The 19,734-nt window shown below is 39.0% G+C and overlaps 1 protein-coding gene across 2 annotated transcripts; it reads right to left on the reverse strand.

Annotated features, from left to right (window-relative positions):
• Positions 1-1,541: 1,541 nt before the first annotated feature.
• Positions 1,542-18,787, reverse strand: UPF3B (UPF3B regulator of nonsense mediated mRNA decay). 2 transcript variants are annotated; one of them, XM_079764517.1, is made up of 11 exons: positions 18,564-18,787; positions 17,565-17,671; positions 17,288-17,394; positions 10,939-11,037; positions 9,531-9,641; positions 8,621-8,664; positions 7,761-7,943; positions 7,316-7,354; positions 5,375-5,535; positions 4,498-4,792; positions 1,542-2,732 (listed from the first exon to the last, which is right to left on the reverse strand). In XM_079764517.1, the coding sequence occupies exons 1-11, from the start codon at positions 18,717-18,719 to the stop codon at positions 2,583-2,585; spliced, it is 1,452 nt and encodes a 483-aa protein (XP_079620643.1). In that variant the 5' UTR covers positions 18,720-18,787; the 3' UTR covers positions 1,542-2,582. The 2 variants fall into 2 exon arrangements, with proteins under 2 accessions (XP_079620643.1, XP_079620644.1); XM_079764518.1 differs by lacking the exon at positions 7,316-7,354.
• Between the last annotated feature and the right edge of the window lie 947 nt (positions 18,788-19,734).

Consider the following 19,734-nt stretch of genomic DNA (forward strand, 5'->3'; position numbering starts at 1 on the left):
TTCCTGCCTACATCCCTTAGCATCACTTCTTTCACCAGCACAGCAAACACCCTGTGGCTGTAAGAATCATGGGGGCAGGGGCTGTGTTCACTACCAGTCTTAGTGCCAACAGTAGGAGGTACTTAATGAATGTTTAGATATCCAGGTCTGAGCTGTCTCCATTCTGTCTTTATTTCCAGAGAAATCAAAACCTGTGTCTGAAGTGAGCAAAAATGAAATGAATGCTAACTTTTCTGTTGTTTACAGCATAGTTTTTTATTAAGAACATGAAACTGAGTTATGAGGAAGTAGTCTTCACCCCCTTCCCTCCTGACACAAGAAAGCAAACAAGAGGAAGGTGGCAATGTGGAAAAGGAAGGCAAGATGGACTTTAAAAACTATTTAGCAGGAGGGAGGGCCTTCCTGTAGTCTCACCAGTTGTTCTGGTTTAGGGATTTTCTCCAGCAACACGTGGCAGTTTAGGGGCAGGAGACTCCCACACCACTGCCTTTCTCACACGGTGCACTGTGCTCTGGTTATTTCTAGCTGTCTCTTGCCACCACTGGACCATGGTTCAAGGATAAGGACTTGAGTCCTTGACCCCCCAGGGTCTGGCACTGTCAGTGATTAGTAAATGTTTGCTAAATGAGTAAATAAACGAGAAAAATTTGCAGGGGGTGGGGAGTGTGGTTTACTGAGTTGGACTGGCAAGGCAAGTAGAACAAAAGAGGGAGATGCTGACATGAAAACAGGGAGGGGTTAGAGACACAGAGAGAGAAACATTGATGTGAGAGAGACACATTGATTGGTTGCCTCCCATACCCACATGGTCTGGGCTGGGAATTGAGCCTGCAACCAAGGTTGTGCCCTTGACCAGAATCATACCTGGGACCCTTCAGTCTGCGGGCCAATGCTCTATCCACTGAGCCAAACTGGCTAGGGCTTGATGGCTCTTCTTTTTATTGCTTTTTAAAAATATATTTTTATTGATTTCAAAGAGGAAGAGACAGAGAAACATCAATGATGAGAATCATTGGTTGGTTGCCTCCTGCACACCCCCTACTGGGGATTGAGCCCACAACCGGGGTATGTGCCCTTGACCAGAATCAAACCTGGGACCCTTCAGTCTGCAGGCCGATGCTCTATCCACTGAGCAAAACCGGCTAGGGGTTGATGGCTCTTCTTTACCTACCTCTTGGGATACTGGTTTCTAAAAGCTGAGGAAAACACAAAGCAGTGACTTATTAAGTAAAGATAAACTGACACCATGTTAGGAGGAACTAGCAGGATGAAAATTAAGCAACAGTTCAAGGATGTTGTCCAAACATTTTGGTTCTTTTTTTTTAAAAATATATTTTATTGATTTTTTACAGAGAGGAAGAGAGAGGGATAGAGAGTTAGAAACATCGATGAGAGAGAATCATCGATCAGCTGCCTCCTGCACACCCCCTACTGGGGATGTGCCCGCAACCAAGGTACATGCCCTTGACCGGAATCGAACCTGGGACCTTTCAGTCCGCAGGCTGACGCTCTATCCACTGAGCCAAACCGGTTTTGGCACATTTTGGTTCTTATGGAACAAGAGGGAACCATGATTTGATCTTGGTAGGTAAAATAAAGGCAGAGGTTAGTGAAGGTAGAAACGAGTATCATTCCTCCCCTTTCAGAATTTGCAAGAGGTTAATTCAGTATCAAATTTAATTTTTAAAAACTAATAGCTATTTAGTAAAGTTAATAAACACACTTAGCTTCATACTTGAGTGATGTTGATATTTATTGACACCAATGCAAAACAAGCTAAGACTGAAAGTTGTTATTTAAACAGGAACAAATATTGGTGCAGTTTCCTTCCTGGACAGGTCATGCACTCAGATCATGAGACCTAAGATAAAACAAAGACTGGATTGTCAAGAACCAAACAAGGGTTAAATTTTACTTATTAATATAAAAATTGCTAGAGACCAAAGGAGATGTTTAAAAATATTCTTTCCACTAATATCACATAAGCAAACAAAAATCTAAAACTATTCTTAAATTTTAGGACACAGGATATAGACATGACATGACTATCTAAATTTTGCATAAGCAAACACTTGTTATAAAGGTCACTGTACTTGTACTACAATTACATGCTTGTTGCTTCTACGCTACACAAAGTCAACAGTTATCACCAACAATGAATGTAACTAGATCTGAACAAGACTTCAAAAAGACTCTGCTCCATTAAATTAAGAAAATTCAATTCAGGATTAACAAAATCTTTTGATTTTAAAGCCGGCTCTCTTCTTCTCATGTCATACCTAATTAAGTCCTCACTTGACATTTCCCACCTGCAAATTGCAATGCATGTCCTCTCTCTGATCTTTGTCTGACACTTTTAATTTGTAGGAATTGCAAAAAAAATGAAATCGTACTTCCAGTCTGTACCCGCAATCAGGTTCCTGCTTTGACGCAAAATACACTCCTCTGCAGTGTACCACACCAGCACAGCGACCCCCTTTCTCTCTCTCTATTCCTTTGCCCGGAGGCACTTCTGGATTGCTTAATACATGCTCTTTGGCTGCCTACACAGCCAGGAGGACATGTATGGCCATTTGGACTTATCACTCCTCTCCTCCTTCTTTTCTATGGCTAATACCACTTTCCTGCTTTTTTTCTATTGCTGAATCTCCAGACTTGGTGCTGTCATCAGGGGGACAGAGTCGATTTCGGCTTCGAGCACCTGGTTGGTAAAGCTGCATTGCTGGACGATCCTAAAGTAAAATGAAATGTTAAAACATTGCTACTCAGTGTTTACAGGGGATTTTCAATCATAGGTTATGTATTGATATATACCAATACCAACTCATACAAGGCCAAAAATGTGAGGGCACTATACATGACAGTAAGTATTGGTGGTTAATTTGCTTCTAACAGCCTGCTTCCTTTCCCCTATCACCAAAGAAAAGCAACCACTTTATAAGTATTATTTTATATGCCTAGGGTAAATTTTCAATAAAGCTATTATCTAATTTTCTTAACGATTTCAAGAGGAACTGAATTAGCTAGATTTTTTTTTTAATTTAGATAAACCACAGCCATTGCCTACCTCTCTTCCCTATCGGTAAATCGACTTTTATTTTTTTTAAAATAATTTTATTAATTTCAGAGAGGGAGAGATAGAAACATCAGTGATGAGAGAGAATCATTGATTGGCTGCCTCTTACACACCCCACACTGGGGATCAAGCCCACAATTCGGGCATGTGCCCTGACTGGGAATCGAACCTCCTGGTTCATAGGTCGATGCTCAACCACTGAGCCTTACACTATTGATTAGTTGTTTTTCCAACTTTTTATCTTGAAAAATTTTAAATCTATAGAAATGTTGTAAAACTTAAACAATGAATACTAATACCTTTCTTCTAGATTTACAATTTTAACATTTTGTCACATGTACTTTTTCTGTCTCTAGTATGTGACATACCTATATACACATTGAACAAGGATATCCTTTTACACAATACAACTGCTATTGATCAATCATAGCATCACACTAAAAGGACACCCAGACATTATGTGCTTCCTGATATGATGCATAGGAAGTACACAACACTATTTATGAAGTGTTCTTGCAAAAAATTGCAGTCTCATATATTCAGGCCTCTAGGTGAGGGCATGCCTGTTTTTGTGAATAAAATGTGATTGGCACATAGCCACACTCATTCTTTTACATGTCTATGCTTACAGAGCTTAGTGGTTGTGACTGAGACCATATGGCCCATAAAGCTGAAAATATTTATAATCTGGCCCTTTACAGAAAACATTTGCTGACCCCTGCCCTAGATATGACCATCAGCTTTCAAGGAAACAAACATTAAGGAACATGTTAAGTGATACCACAGGAATGTAATTAGCCAATCTGGACCACTAGAAGCTCTACAGAACAAACTGGTTTCTGCAACAAATAAATGGAAAATAAAAGGAGGGGATTGTTTAGATTAGAAGAGATTTAAGGGGAGATATCAAGCAAATACAATTTGTGGACCTTGTTTGGAGCCTATAAAAAAGATATAAATGAGACAATTGGGAAAATCTGAACACTGAGCAGGTAGGATGTTAAGGAATTATTATTAGGTTTTTTAATGTGAAAAAGCTATTTGGATTATATTTATTAAGAAAAAGACTTGATCTCTAATATTGATGAATGTAAAGAAGAAATTATACATCTTGGATTTGCTTGAAAATAATCCAGTAGAATGGGTAAGGATGGGGTAGAGGCGAAAGGAGGTTGGCCTCTAGTTGATAATTATTGAAGCTGAGTGATGGGTACATTGTATTATTCTGTTCTACTTTTGTGTATGTTTGAAATTTCTACAATAAGTTAATAAAAGGACCCAAACAATACTGAAAAAAAGCTGCAGAGTTAAAGTTCCTATAATAAAATTGTCTATAATAGAATTTCCTTTAAAAGTTCTATAATAAACAATGAGCTAGCCCTTTTAGGAAAAGAAAAAATAAGTGTAACAAAAAGCAGCACCTTGTTTCTAATTCGATCTCTCTTAACCACTTCCTCTTTCTTTTCTGTTTTTTCTAAGCTGCTTAGTGATTCTGTACTTTCAGTCTTCTTTCCTTTATCCCGAAGTGCTTCTTTCTCTTTTTTAATTTCTTCTTCCTTTCTTTTAAAAGCCTTCTCTTTCTCATAGCGCTCCCTCTGCTTCCGGCGCTCTTCTTCTTGACGCTTTAGTCTCTCTCTTTCCCGAAGGATGCGCTCTTGATCGCGTTCATAATCCCGTTCCCTCTCCCGATAGTCTCTGCCACTCTCATCTTCAGGTCTGCATGAAAAAACAAATCTGAGAATGTACCCACAAAGATCTTCTAATCACAAATGCAGGAATACTCTGATTCTAACTTGGCCATTGCAATGAGGCTGCACTTTTGGAGCAGAGTAAAAAAAATACCAGCATTTTAAAAAACAGTAACAGCCCTAGCTGGTTTGGCTCAGTGGATAGAGCATCCACCCATGGACTGAAGGGTCCAGGGTTCGATTCCGGTCAAGGGCATGTATCTAGGTTGCAGGCTCCATCCCAGGGTCTTGTTGGGGCACACGCACATGCAGGAGGCAACCAATCAATGTATTTCTCTCACATCGATGTTTCCCTCTCCCTCCCTTCCACTCTTTCTAAAAGAAAAATATCCTTGGGTAAGGATTAACAAAAAAAGAAAAACAGTAACAAAAAAACAAAAGTCATCCACCCAGATCAAGATATTAGAATATTTAAAACCTTTCCTCCTCATCCCTCTGCCCCTGTTAAAACAGCTTATTTAATTCAGGTATAAGTCAAGGACATAGCAGTAAAACTTGCGTCTAGAAATACGTTGAAAACAAATGTACTAAAGAGCCCTCATCTACTGACCTCTTAGGCTTTTCATCTTTAAATTCGCCATCACAACGTTTGGGCAATGTACAACTTTGCCCACTGGCTCTTTCATCACTCAGATTCTCTTTGTCCAATTTCTTGGCTTTCTCTCTTTTGTCCAATTCTTTTTCATCCCCCTTTTCTGGCTTCTTGAGCAGCTTTAAAGAGAACAAATTTATTTTGAAGGGTGGGACACTGTCTTCTAAGCCTATCAAAGAAAACAATATACTAAATATTTTAAATTTTGACTACAAAAGACCCCTTTTTCTGCAGGTACTTAAACATTCAGGTGAACAATAGTGTACAAGAGCAGTAATGTACTAAAAGGTTGCTATTAATAATGAAAGTGTTATTCACTCAAATGAAGTGGTTTAATCACTCGTGGCAATAGGATCAAGACTCCTTTGGCTTTAAATGGATCAGTCTTTAAGTGAACCAATGTACACTTCCAAGTATGCCTTTTGTAGCAAAGCAGCATGTCAATACAACTTGATGGGAAAATATGCCACAAATTCAAAATGCTAGGTAGATCATTACTATTGGGAGTATTTTTATGTATTATTTGGGATGACAAATATCTTGGTCACCAAAGGAGTGATCTATTGTGAGAATAATTTTGCCTTGAGCCTGAGAGTAACTTACTTATATGATGGTACCATCATATTATCATTAGAGATGAATAGTAAGAATTATTTAGCATTGGATTTAAAAATCCAAATACCTCATACAACAGCACGGTGAAGTTCCATCTCTACTAAGTAGGAACTCTGTACAATGTCATATGTGTATGAGAGGATGTAGTTCTAAAATAAAAGTGGTTCATACAGACCAAATTTCTAACAAAAGTTTCTTTTGCATACCACTGCTACAAATCTCCAGAATACCCTCAAGTGTTGGATATTCAGAGAGACTCTTAGGCAAAATAGAAGACTTTCAAGTCTCAGGGTAAAGGCATCATACAGGTTACCAAGCAAAAGGCCAAGCACCAAAAATTTAAGCATGAAGTATTTCAGCACACAGTCAGCCACAGCAAATGGTGAGTCCAAACTGGACACTAAGAAGGCATTAGTGTAAAGTGAGGATACCATGTACAGGTTTCATTGGAGGTGTTCTTATTTCTCTAATGAACATCTTTGTTAGGAAGCCAAGATGTTCATTACTCTAATAAGAACATTAATGGGTGTCTCTAGCATGGATGGCTCTACCTTCTGCCTTGCTGATAGTAATAGCAAGTCAAGTCACTTGTGGTATGGCAGACATTGCTACAAAGAATTAAGATGGGAACTTTCCCACACTGTGGCCAAGCCCCTTATCAACAATAATGGGCCCTGGAGAGCCTCAGGGAACCACATAAACTGCTAAGGAAGTAAAAGGAGACCCTGTCACCTCCACAGACTGTGAGATTTTTTCCTGACTTTCTCTGAAGTACTAGTACTTCCCCAAGAAGTTCATTGGAGCAAGGGCTGTCCAAGCCATGCCCTGAGAAGGGAAGTTGCAAGGCCAGGATCTTTCTACAGATTTTCCTCTTCCTTTATGCAATGTGTTAATCAGAATCAGCTGCTCATAGGTTCCCAGGGAGATGCAAGAAGTTAACATGGGAATCATGTGAGAGGGGAAAGCATGTAATGCAGGATATTATCTGTAGTACTTGCACAAGGCAGTTATGAGAGGTAGCTAAAAAAGAGAAAGAGCTATTTAGGCATGGTTGTCCTCTGGCTGTATATTGTTGAAGCTTCTGGGGACAGAGCAGAGCATCAGGAAGTCATAAGGACTTCCTTTTACAGTAGGAATTTAAAATAGCTTGCTTTTAAGAAGACTAGTCAGTCTGAAGGGGTTTTCTACAGGTATCACTACCACCACCACCAAAAGGATTTATTAACTAAGACCTGTGTGTGTGACATGATACTAGGTGTTCTGTATCATGTACTTAGTCCTTACATTTTTCTGATTCACAGCTTGTAACAGAAACCTGTGTACCTGAAGACAGTGGAAAACAAACAGATGAGGCAACTTCATGTATCAAATATGAAGGAAAAGCTGAATAAAAACCATAATTCATGCCAGCCAGCCCTACTTTATGAAGAATTGACAGAATAATCATCCAAAAATTGAACATTTTAAATGATAAAAATAACACAGATCTGCCCTGAATAAATAGCATGTAAACTACTTAGTCCTTTTAAATTATCTTAAAATTTAAAAAGCATACTATTAGTATTATATAAAGATTTCAATTGGTTTACTTACCCCCCCCCCCAACCAAAAAGGACAAAAACAAAACTGAACAACTATATTTACACCACACAAGATGCATGCATATTTATAAAGAAGTAGATACATGCAATTTTCAGCAACATGCAGTCAGTTTAAGTTATTTTCATACCTTAATCTTTGGTTCTTCCTTTAATTTGTCCCTTTCTGGAACTCTTTCTATCTTCTTTAGCTTTTCTATATCTTTCCTTTTTCGTTTCTCTTCTTCTTTCCATTTTCTCCTCTCTTCTTCTCTTTGTCTTTTTCTTTCTATTTCTCGCCGCCTTCTTTCTTCTCTTTTCTCTTCTCTCATTCTCTAGAAAGAAAGATCAACACACACCTTCAAACAAGATAATCATCACCAAAACTTAAATCAATCCCAAAGGCATGGTGGGAACCCACTAAACTGGATCATCTTTCCTTCCTACTTTCTACCTCCTTAACCCCCTCCCCACCCCATTCAGAATATGAGAATGAAGTCCAGGACTTGCTAGTATCAGTCTCCCACCGCTGCCTTGCTGTATTTCCAGAGGCTTTCAGAAAAATCAAGAGAGTGTCTCCTGAACAAGCTAAGGACTCTCTGGGTTTGCAGAATGATTCCTTGGTCCAGCAACCAAAGAGAAGGAGGGGGCCAATAAGCCAAATCTTTAAAGAATAATGGTAAGAAAAAGCAGCTGTTTCTCCTAGGGCAGTGGTCGGCAAACTCATTAGTCAACAGAGCCAAATATCAACAGTACAACGATTGAAATTTCTTTTGAGAGCCAAATTTTTTAAACTTAAACTTCTTCTAACGCCACTTCTTCAAAATAGACTCGCCCAGGCCGTGGTATTTTGTGGAAGAGCCACACTCAAGGGGCCAAAGAGCCGCATGTGGCTCACGAGCCGCAGTTTGCCGACCACGGTCCTAGGGGATCCCAATGCTCTTAAAATGTTTAACAAAATGTGAACCAATGAAATAAATGTATTGAGAAAACTATAAAAACAAAGGTTTACCTGCTTGTTTTTCAGGAAGCTCAATAGTGGGGTTGTCTTTTTAGCTACATAAATGTAAAGAGATTATTAATAATACTTATCAACCCCTAGAAAGGATTCCATTTTCTGACATTCCCTGCCAACCACCCAAGGTGGGAAAAACTATATCCCTTAAACAGAGAGTTCACAACTATATTATTGGAAAGAAATTTTTACAGTATTCCAATTCTGCAAATTTAAAATACCTTTTAAAAATTAAAGAAGTACAAAATAAAACAATAAACTGTTCTACAGACGGGAGTACAAATTTGTCCAATTGGGAATATATATGCGTCCATTAATAAAAACCAACTTTTAGAAGAATATTTCATTCATTTTTCAGTATTCTGAACAATGCTATCTGATCTTGTAGCTAGCTTTTGAAAACATACTTCCTTTGGATAAATTCTTCAGAGTGGACATTCTGAGTCAGAGGCTATGCTTATGTTTAGTGTTGATACAGTAGTGACAGCTTACTGCTAGAACCAACATCCAAGCTAGAATTTCTCAAGAGGTTTTCAGTTTTGTAGTAACTAAATCAATTTTTTATATTTCTTTTTATGAATATTAGCTTATTACTAGAAAACATCAGCTGATTTTCAAATGCTTACCAACATCTAAAGGTACCACGCATGAGTCTTCAAGCATTTTATACTTAGGTTACATTTGTGTGGCACTAAATAGGTCACAGAGAGTTTTCCCCATCTAATCAGAGCAATTGCATAATCCTGTGACACAGGTATTATCCTCTGCTTAGTGCAGTAAAAGAAACAGAGTCCCAGAGAAGTTAGTGCTTTCCCCATGACCATACAGCTATCAAGTGACAAAAGTGCAAGTCAGACAGGTCTTCTGATGAAAAAGCTGTTGACCTTAATTCCTTTTGTCCACTTACCTATTAGTTCTCTATTTTTAGCTTCTATTTCTTCTAGCAGAGTCTCTGGAGTAGATGTCATTTTCTCATTATCGGCAGCATAACTTTCCAAAAATTTTCTATATTCTGGATCTAAATAATTGTTTAAGGAAACAGAAAATATAGTAGAGTTTAAACAAGCAGGAAATTATTATCTAGGATTTTATCAAAGATTAATTTTCTACTTCATGGGAGATTGAAAATAAACCTATACTCACAAGATAAACTATTTACAGCTTTATTGGTTACTCTCAGAACTCCTATTTGAGATACCCACAAAGGGAGTATGGTGTAACTTGGGGTCAGGGAAAATGAGATAGCACAGATTATAATAGAAACTTCAGGGATGATAGTTTGCTTTTGAAAGTCACTGATCCTACTAATCCAGAGTCATACTTGTGAAAGAAATGCTATGTGTATATAGTTACAGTATATATTTATTATGCATATAGAATGTAAGCAATTCCTGCATGGGTAAACCTCACTTTAAATAAACTCAACATATGAAAATAAGACGTTCCAAAAAGACACAAAAGGGGGATGTCCTGGATGGCATTGGAGGTGATGGTAATTCCTGGAGTTCTTTCCTAGATGCCTCTGACATCAGACAGGGTAACACATCTGAGTTATTATACTTCTTGTATTTGGAGTTTCTATGCAGTGTGGACCATATCACTTGATCTAGTCTTCCAGGTCTGAATCTATCATATAATCAATAAGCAGCTGCATGTTGAGTTTTCTGTGTTCTTTATAAAATACCTATTATAGTAGTAAATAATGAAAATCAAACTAGATGGTTCTAAAATGTCAATCTGATAGAAAATATTGCAGCTAAGCCATTATCCAATATAAGTTACAGAGATCTCAAAATCTGGGTCCAGTTTACCTTATGTGGCAATTATTCCAGTTTTTTAGTTCCTGTCTTTTGGCTCAGTGTAATTACTATGTGTGTAGTTAACTTCATGTTCAAAGCCGAGAAAATAGAACTGACCACTTTGGTTACTTCATATTAAGTTTACTTGAATACATAAAGTTTTCCAGTAGAGCTCTCAATAATAAATCTTCCTCTTCATAAAAAGGGAAACCCCCCAAAATAAATAATCATAATAGTGGTAAAAAGCCTCAAGTAGTTGTACTACTCAATAGTCAACAATGTATTATTGAATGGTGAAGGAATGAAATGCCACTAGCCAGAGAGAGTGAAAACTCTATAGGAAACCTACCTCCATTTTAACAATTAAGCAAAGCTTTCATCAATGAATTATATTTCATATTAACTTTATCCCATATATTCTCTTATTTAAAGCTTAGAGTTCAGTTAATTCTCACAAAGGTAATATTTTTTAAAAGCATATGGCATTAGCATTACAAAACTAGAGCTATACTGTACCATCATCGATAGTCCCAACTTTAGTATCTCTTTTCTTAGTCTTCTTTTTTGCAGCTTTTTGAAAAGGAGCAAATTCTACTATTGCAGGATATTCCTGACCTGTTTAGAAAAAAAATATCACACTTCTTATAACAAAGAAAGTGTCAAGTGGATAAAAGAGTCAGCCCACTGCTCTCTAGGCTTTTCTTCTTTTTTTGGAGGGAGGGGCTTTGTCTGTATTTTTTATTAAAATTTTTTAATGTTGACATTATAGGTTTACCCCCTATTTCCCCTTTTGCCTAGGCTTCCTTTGATGGCAGTCATCTGAGAGGTGTCTCCAAACGGGCATCAATCACACTGGCCCAACTAAAGTCAACATGCCAAAGGGCTTTGTCTGTATTTTTTATTAAAATTTTTTAATGTTGACATTATTGTAGGTTTTCCCCCTATTTCCCCTTTGCTTAGGCTTCCTTTGATGGCAGTCATCTGAGAAGTGACTCCAAATGGGCATCAATCATACTGGCCCAACTAAAGTCAATTCTACCAAAGGAGCCCCTAATGGAAAAAATGAAATGAATAAAACATTCATTTAAATTCTACTTCTAAAGTGATATTTTGATATGTGGGGGGAAATAAAATGATTTTCATTTAAAAACACATCAAAAATCTCTAGAATAAGCAAATCTATAGAGAAAAATAACATTAGGGTTGCCTCGAGCAGGGGAGAGTGGTGGGGAGAACAGGGAGTATCAGCTAATGGGTATGGGGTTTCTCTTTAGAGTGATGAGCATGTTTCAAAATTAGATTATAGTGATAGCTGTACAACTTTGTGAATAAAAACATTTTTAAAAAGAAATTTGGTTTTTTTATTGATTTGAGAAACATCAATTTGTTGTTCCACTTATTTGTGCATTCATTGGTTGATCCTTTTTAAAAAATAAGTTTTTATTGATTTCAGATAGAGGATGGGAGGGAGAAAGAGATAGAAACATCAATGATGAGAGAATCATTGATCGGCTGCCTCCTGCACGCCCCACTACTGGGGATTGAGCCCGCAACCTGGACATGTGCCCTGACAGGGAATTGAATGGGGACCTCCTGGTTCATAGGTCAATGCTCAACCACTGAGCCACACCAGCCAGACATTGGTTGATTCTTGTATGTGCCCTCACCAGGGATCAAATCCAATACCTTGGCATATTGGGACAATGCTCTAACCAACTGAACTACCTGGCACTAAAAAACATTTTAAAAAAATATATATTTTTATTGATTTCAGAGAGGAAGGGAAAGGAAGAGATAGAAACACAAATGATGAGAGGAGAATCATTGATCGGCTGCCTCCTGCACGCCCCACACAGGGGATTGAGCCAGTAACCCGGGCATGTGCTGTGACCAGGAATCGAACCGTGACCTCCTGGTTCATAGGTAGACACTCAACCACTGAACCATACTGGCCAGGCTAAAAAACATTTTTAAAGGGTGAATTTTTGTGGTATGTTATTTAAAAAATACACCAGGGGTCCGGGTGAGGCCACACACCCCTGGGTCCGGGTGAGGCCACGCGCCCCTGAGTCCGGGTGAAGCTGTGCCCCTGGGTCTGGGCGAGACCAAACCAGAGGGAGTCGGACCTGCATTACCACCATTTGTCCACCATGCAGAGCTGAAAAGTCAGTGCCGACATGTACACATAAGGAACTGGTGGACATTGAAATTGGGTCTCAAAAGAACTGTTGGTCCAGAAAGAAACTCTCTACAGACTGATTCATTTGCCTGTCAGCATTACTATTATTGCTCATCTCACATTCGGTTCTTATAAGTATATTTCTAGTAACACATGATCTCACTCATCTAGGGGAAATGATGAACAACATAGACTGATGAACAAGAACAGACCCTGAAACAAGGAGGCATCGATCGGACTGTCGGGCCTCAGAGGGAGGGTAGGGGAGGGTGGGGGTAGCGGGGAGAGAGCAACCAAAGGACTTGTGTGCATGCATACGAGCCTAACCAATGGTTAAGGACAACAGGGGGGTGGGGGCATCCGTGGGGAGGGGTGTGGGATGGGAATGAAGGGATGAGGACAAATATGTGACACCTTAGTCAATAAAGAAGTTTAAAAATAAATAAATAAATAAATAAAAAAAAATAAAATTGAAAGGGGAAAAACAATAAAGAAAATTAATGGGGAAAAAAAAATAAAAAATACACCAGGGCATCAAAAGCAAGGCAACAAAAGAAAAAATCGATAAGTTGGATATCAAAATTAACAACTGTGCATTTAAGAACACAGTCAACATAGTAGAAAAGCAACCTATAAAACAGAAAATATTTGCAAATCATACATCTGATAAGGAGTCAATATACAGAACATACAAAGAACTCATACAACTCAACAACAAAAAACCCACAATCCGCCCTAGCCTATTTGGCTCAGTGGATAGAGAATGGGCCTGCAGACTAAAGGGTCCCAGGTTTGATTCTGGTCAGGGGCACATGCCCGGGTTGCCGGCTCGATCCCCAGTAGGGGGCGTGCAGGAGAGAGCCAATCAATCATTGATGTTTCTCTCTCTCCCTCTCCCTTCTTCTCTGAAATCAATAAAAATATATTTAAAAAACAAAACAAAAAACCCCCAATCCAATTTTTAAAAGTTCAAAGGACTTGAATAGACATTTGTCCAAAGATGATATACAAAAGGCCAAAAAACATGAAAAGATGCTCATATGCGTAAGCATGTGAAAATGTTAAACTATTAACTCACTAATCATTAGGGAAATGCAAATCAAAACCACAATAAGCTATCACCTCATATCTATTAGAATGGTTACTATTAAAGGAAAAAAAACCCAGAAAATAGTAAGTGTTGGTGAAGATGTGGAAACATTAGAATGCTTGTGCTTTACTGGTGGGAATGTAGCTTCTATGGAAAACAATATGGTGGTTCCTAAAAAAAAATTTAAAATAGAATTACCATATGACCTAACAATTCCACTTTTGGGTGTATATTCAAAAGAAGTTAAAAGCAGAGACTTGAACAGATTATCTGTACACCTACATTCACAGAAGCATTATTCACAATAGCCAAGAGTTCAGGGAAGCATCCATGTTATATATTTTTAAGACTGAATAATATTCCATTGTATGTATATACTACATTTTGTTTATCCATTCATCTTTCAAGGGACATTTGACAAATGGATAACACACACACACACACACACACACACACACACACACACACACAGATATACACATACACATACCAGAGGCCCAGTACACAAAATTCGTGCACTTGGTGGGGTCCCTCAGCCTGGCCTGCGCCCTCTCGCAATCTGGGAGCCCTCGCCAGCCGTGAGCCTGGCTTCTGGCTGAGCAGCGCTCCCCCTGTGGGAGCGCACTGACCACCAGAGGGCAGCTCCTGCATTGAGTGCCTGCCCCCTGGTGGTCAGTGGGTGTCATAGTGACCAGTTGTTCCGCTGTTCAGTTGATTTGTATATTAGCCTTTTATTATATAGGATATATATATACTGTATATATACAATGGAATATTATTCAGCCTTAAAAAGGAAATTCTGACATATGCTACAACATGGATAAACCACAAGCAGTCAAATACTATATGATTCCACTTGTATGAGGTACCTAGAATGGTTAACTTCATATAGAATGGTATTTGCCAGGGATTGGGGGGTGGGGGACATGGGGAGTAGTTTTTTAATCAGTATAGAGTTTCAATCTTGAAAAATGAAAAAGTTCTAAAGATTGGGTGCACAACAATGTGAATGTCAACACAACTGAACTGTACACTTAAAAAACGGTTAAGACTGCAAGTTTTAAAAATATCATTTATTTAAAAAATATTTTTATTGATTTCAGAGAGGAAGGGAAAGATAGAAACATCAGTGATGAGAAAGAATCATTGATCAGCTGCCTCCTGCACTCCTCCTACTGGGGATCAAGCCCGTAACCCAGGCATGTGCCCTTGACCAGAATCGAATCTGGGACCCTTTGTTCCATAGGCTAACACTCTATCACTGAGCAAAACCAGCTAGGGCTGCAAATTTTAGTATTGTGTATTTTACCACAATTTTTAAGAATGCAAAAAAAATTAAAGGAATGATCTAATGATACATGCTATAACAAGGATGAACCTTGAAAACATGCTAAGTAAAAGCCAGTCACAAATCCTGGTGAATGCAGAATCAGATTAGCTTAATAACTGATATATGTGAAATGTCTAAAATAGGGAAAACTATAGGTAGAATAGTGATTGCCAGGGGCAGGAGGGGAAAATGGGAGATGAATGCTAATGAGTATAGGATACTTTTTGGAGTGATAAAAACATCCTGTATTTACACAGAGGTGATGATTGCACAACTTTGTGAATATACTAAAATGAATTTTATGGTATGTGAGTTATAAGTCAATTAAAAAAAAAACAACACAAGTGTTGCCCTAGCCAATTTGGCTCTGTGGACTGAAGGGTCTGGGTTCAATTCCAGTCAAGGGCACATGCCCAGGTTGCGGGCTTGATCCCCAGTAGGGAGCATGCAGGAGGCAGCCGATCAATGATTCTCATCACTGATGTTCCTATCTCTCCCCTTTCCTTCCTTCCTCTCTGAAATCAATAAAAATATATTAAAAAACAAGTTCCCGCCCTAACTGGTTTGGCTCAGTGGATAGAGCGTCGGCCTGCGGACTGAAGGGTCCCAGGTTCAATACCGGTCAAGGGCATGTACCTTGGTTGTGGGCACATCCCTAGTAGGGGGTGTGCAGGAGGCAGCCGATCAATGTTTCTCTCTCATCGATGTTTCTAACTCTCTATCCCTCCCCCCTCCTCTCTGTAAAAAATCAATAAAATATATTAAAAAAAAAAACCAAGTTCCCTGGTAGGTGTGGCTTAGTTGGTTGAGTGTGGTCCTATGCAACAAAAGATCACTGGTCAGGGTGCATACAGGCAACTGATTGATGTTTCTTTCTCTCTCCCTCTACCTTCCTCTGTGTAAAATAAAACATTTTTTAAAAAAACAAGTAACTACTGGAAAAAAATATACCAGGGCCCTGCTATAGAATAATGTCACACAAAGTATAAAGATCATTCACATGTAGATATAAACCAGAATAAAATAACTAGAATTGACCAGAAAGTATCACAAAGCAGTCATGGAAGAAACATGATTTTGGAAATCCTGGTGAATGCAGAATCAGATTAGCTTAATAACTGATATATATGAAAAGGAATAGATAAACCAGATTGAAGCAGAAGGAAATTGTGGAAGATAGGCTGAAAAACACACACAAAACAAACAGAAGTGAGTTCAGACTATGAAGGGCCTTAACTCGAGGCTAAAGAGTTAACTTTTTCACAGTTGTTCTTAAATCACTATTTTCAAAAATATTAATTTCATGGCAATATAATAGACTGAATTATACAGAAATATAATTCAGAAAACCCTTCAAGTTTAGACAGTGGTTGTCTAAGCATTAGGTGACAAAGACATAAAGTATGAAAGCATTAGTAAGAATAGATGGACAAGATGTTAAAAAACAAATTCAAAAGATTCATCACTTGATGTTCCTCTCTCTCTAAAATCAATCAATAAATAAAAATTATAAAAGATTCATCACTTGTTTATATATAAGGTATAAAAAAGAGGAAAAGATTAAATACAGCTCAGATTCCCAGGCCAAGTCACTAGGAAATCATTGCTATCTACTGGAATAAAGTTGGAGTGAAGAAGTAGCTAGTTTGTGGGGATTAATAAAGTTGGACAGTGGCATTATTCCAACAAGTAATTATTGGCAGAAGATTTGACTTTGGGTAGTGGGCACACAGTGCAATATACCACACCTGAAACCTATGTGATCATATTAACCAATGTTACCGCAATAAATTTAATAAAACAGGAAAACAAACAAACCAAAAAAAACTCCCACAAGTAACTATTGGCTTAAAGGATTTGGATAAATAAATGTTGGTCCTTGAAGCAAGATGAGAAGTAAATGTTTAAAACTTGTCATACAAGTTTAAAGAGTCACTTATCCATATTACTGCTGAAACTAGTAAAGAGTCAAAACAACAGATAGTCTAATTTCAGGGCAAATAAAATTGTCACAGGAGGAGAAAATAGGCAATTTCATTCAGTTATTCAAAGTACGAAATAACAGGTTAATAAAAACACCCGAGGGGTAAGAAAAGTCACATATCTATAAGATTGTAATAGCCTTATCAAATGTGTGAAACTCTTTAAATGTTGCACATTTTATCAATCAGGATTTTAGAAAAACTATCAAGGCATTGAGAAAATACTGTGACACACACATTGTCTTAGACAAATGACAAAGGAACCTCTTGTTACTAGGACTCACCTTTATTGTCAAGGAATACATAACCATCAAAGCGATCCCTGAACAAAATAATGTCCTCTTGGTTTTTAAAGTTGATGTATGCTCTGGCATACATATGAGGATACAGACTGCAGAGAGGAAAGCAATTATGTAAATGTGCTTGCAGGTATCTGGCTGAATTATAAGAATGCATATATTAAAGAGACAGCCTCAAAAATCACATAGACAACATTAGTATGATAAAATGGAATGGAAGAAACCTTTTTCATTTACCCCCTCCCTCTTTGATTTATTTTACCTAGTATCATTAGAAAAAAACTCAAAATAATCATGCTCGGGCATAGGCTGAAGATGTTCCTGAAGCTGCTCCTTGGTCAAAGTGGGAGGTAATCTCCGAATTACCACCTTCAGAAATGAAGAAGTAAAATAAAATTAGTACAAATCAATTTTCTGTCATATCTAAAAGAACCACTATCCCTGAAGAAAGCTGGGCTTTAAAAGAGATCACTTATAAAAATCCAGGAGAAAATAGTCCTCTAATGCTCAGAATCAAACGTAATAGTAACGCGGTTTTAAAATTTTTCTTAGAAATGAGAACTGTCTGGATCAAGGAAAGTATCAGCTTCTGTTAATCCGAAGCCCCGCAGTTTACTAGGTTTTTGTATTATTTTCCATCACCCATTTTTCAATAGATGTAGTGGTAAGAAATGAGTAGGCCAATCCTGGTCTTTTGTGGGTGCCACGAACACTTGATTTACTAATATTTCCCTAACACATTCTAAAACAAAACCCTTTCTCATTCAGCATAAAGAATTCAAAACTGAGGAATACCGAAAATTCCCTCATCCCAAACAGGATGAACCCGATGTGGCCCCCCCCAGTTAATCCCAATACTCCCTCAACTCGCCTCCATTAATACTTCCATCACAAACTACGCCCACCCTTGATAACCCCTTCACTATTTAATAATCCCCTCAATTAACGTTTTAATTCCTCATTCTCTTTATTATCACTCCCCTCCCATTATCATTTCACAGCTCTGATCTAAAACCTTCTCGTCTAGGAATTCCCCCCCTCCCCATTCCCGTTTCCTTCACTCCCACCCCGGGGCTTGGCCGAGAGCCGCCCCCCCCCCCCCGCCCTTTCGGTCCAGTGGATGAGACAGGGTGATGCGATTTTCACTCAGGTGAAGAAACAGAAAGGGAGACTGGGAGAAGAAGGCAGCCCCATTCCCAACCATCCTCCATGGGTGGCGGACGCGTCCCGCCCTCTCACGGGCCAACGGCCAGACAGGCACCTTGCTCAGCGCCTCTTTCTTCTCCTTGTTCCGATCCTGCTTATCTTCCCCTTTGGTGCTGTCCCCCGAAGCCCCACTACTACTGCCTGTGGCCCCCGGGGGAGTCAAGAGGGTTACTCGCTTCTCCTTAGGCCTATAATCCTTCTCTTCCTTCATGGCTACGGCTTGGCTCCTCACAGTCGAAGCTCGGTGCCCAACTACCGGCACCTACGACTCACGTTCCACTCCCGTCACAGCACTGCCCACTGTCGTCACAGCTCCGCCCCCAACAAGCTCCCCTAGTGATAAGGCAGCCCCGCCGTTCCATTGGGCCTCTTCAGGATCTCGCGAGACTTCAAGGCGTTCCGCTTCCTCCGGTGAATAGGTTTTAACACCTAGTCTTACGTTCCCGCCTGCTGAATCACCGCGTCAGGCAATACCCTCTAGGTCCAGACACCCCTAGGGCCTCTCTCTACACCTTTTAGCAAATCCGCCATCTTGACTACAAAGACTTCCGAGGACTACAAATCCCGGCATGCAAAGCAGCCCGACACTTCTGGCTGGGAGTTCTAGCCCTATTTTTAAAAGTAATCCTCTAGTTTTTTTGTTTTTGTTTTTAATATATTTTTACTGATTTTAGAGAGGAAGGAAGAGAGAAACAGAAACATCAGTGATGAGAATCACTGATCAACTGCTTCAGGCACACCCCACACTGGGGATGGAGCCCCCAACCCGTGCTTGTGCCCTGACCGGGAATCCAACCGTGAGCTACCGGTTCATTGGTCGGAGCTCAACCATTGAGCTACACCGGCTGGGCGATACTCTAGTTTGTAAAGTTTAGTGTTTTGCAGATCAAAACATAGGTTCTGTGGGTCTGTACTTGACTACCTGTTCCTCAGATAAACCTGATGTTATCCAAAGTTTACCTTACAAGGGAACTTGTATTTTCTATTGATTCTGAGGGAAAATAGAGGTTGCCACCCAAAATGCATCTTTTGTGATGTTGATTATTTTAAGCTAGTTATTATTAAGAAAAGAGGAAGACGCCCAAGCTGGTTTGGCTCAGTGGATAGAGCATCAGCCTGCAGACTGAAGGGTCCAGGGCTTGATTCTGGTCAATGCCACTTGGCTCCATGCCCAGTAGGGGGCGTGCAGCAGGCAGCCAATAAATGATTCTCTTTCATTATTGATG

The sequence above is a fragment of the Cnephaeus nilssonii genome (genome assembly GCF_951640355.1).
Source record: "Cnephaeus nilssonii genome assembly, chromosome: X".
NCBI lineage: Eukaryota > Metazoa > Chordata > Mammalia > Chiroptera > Vespertilionidae > Cnephaeus > Cnephaeus nilssonii.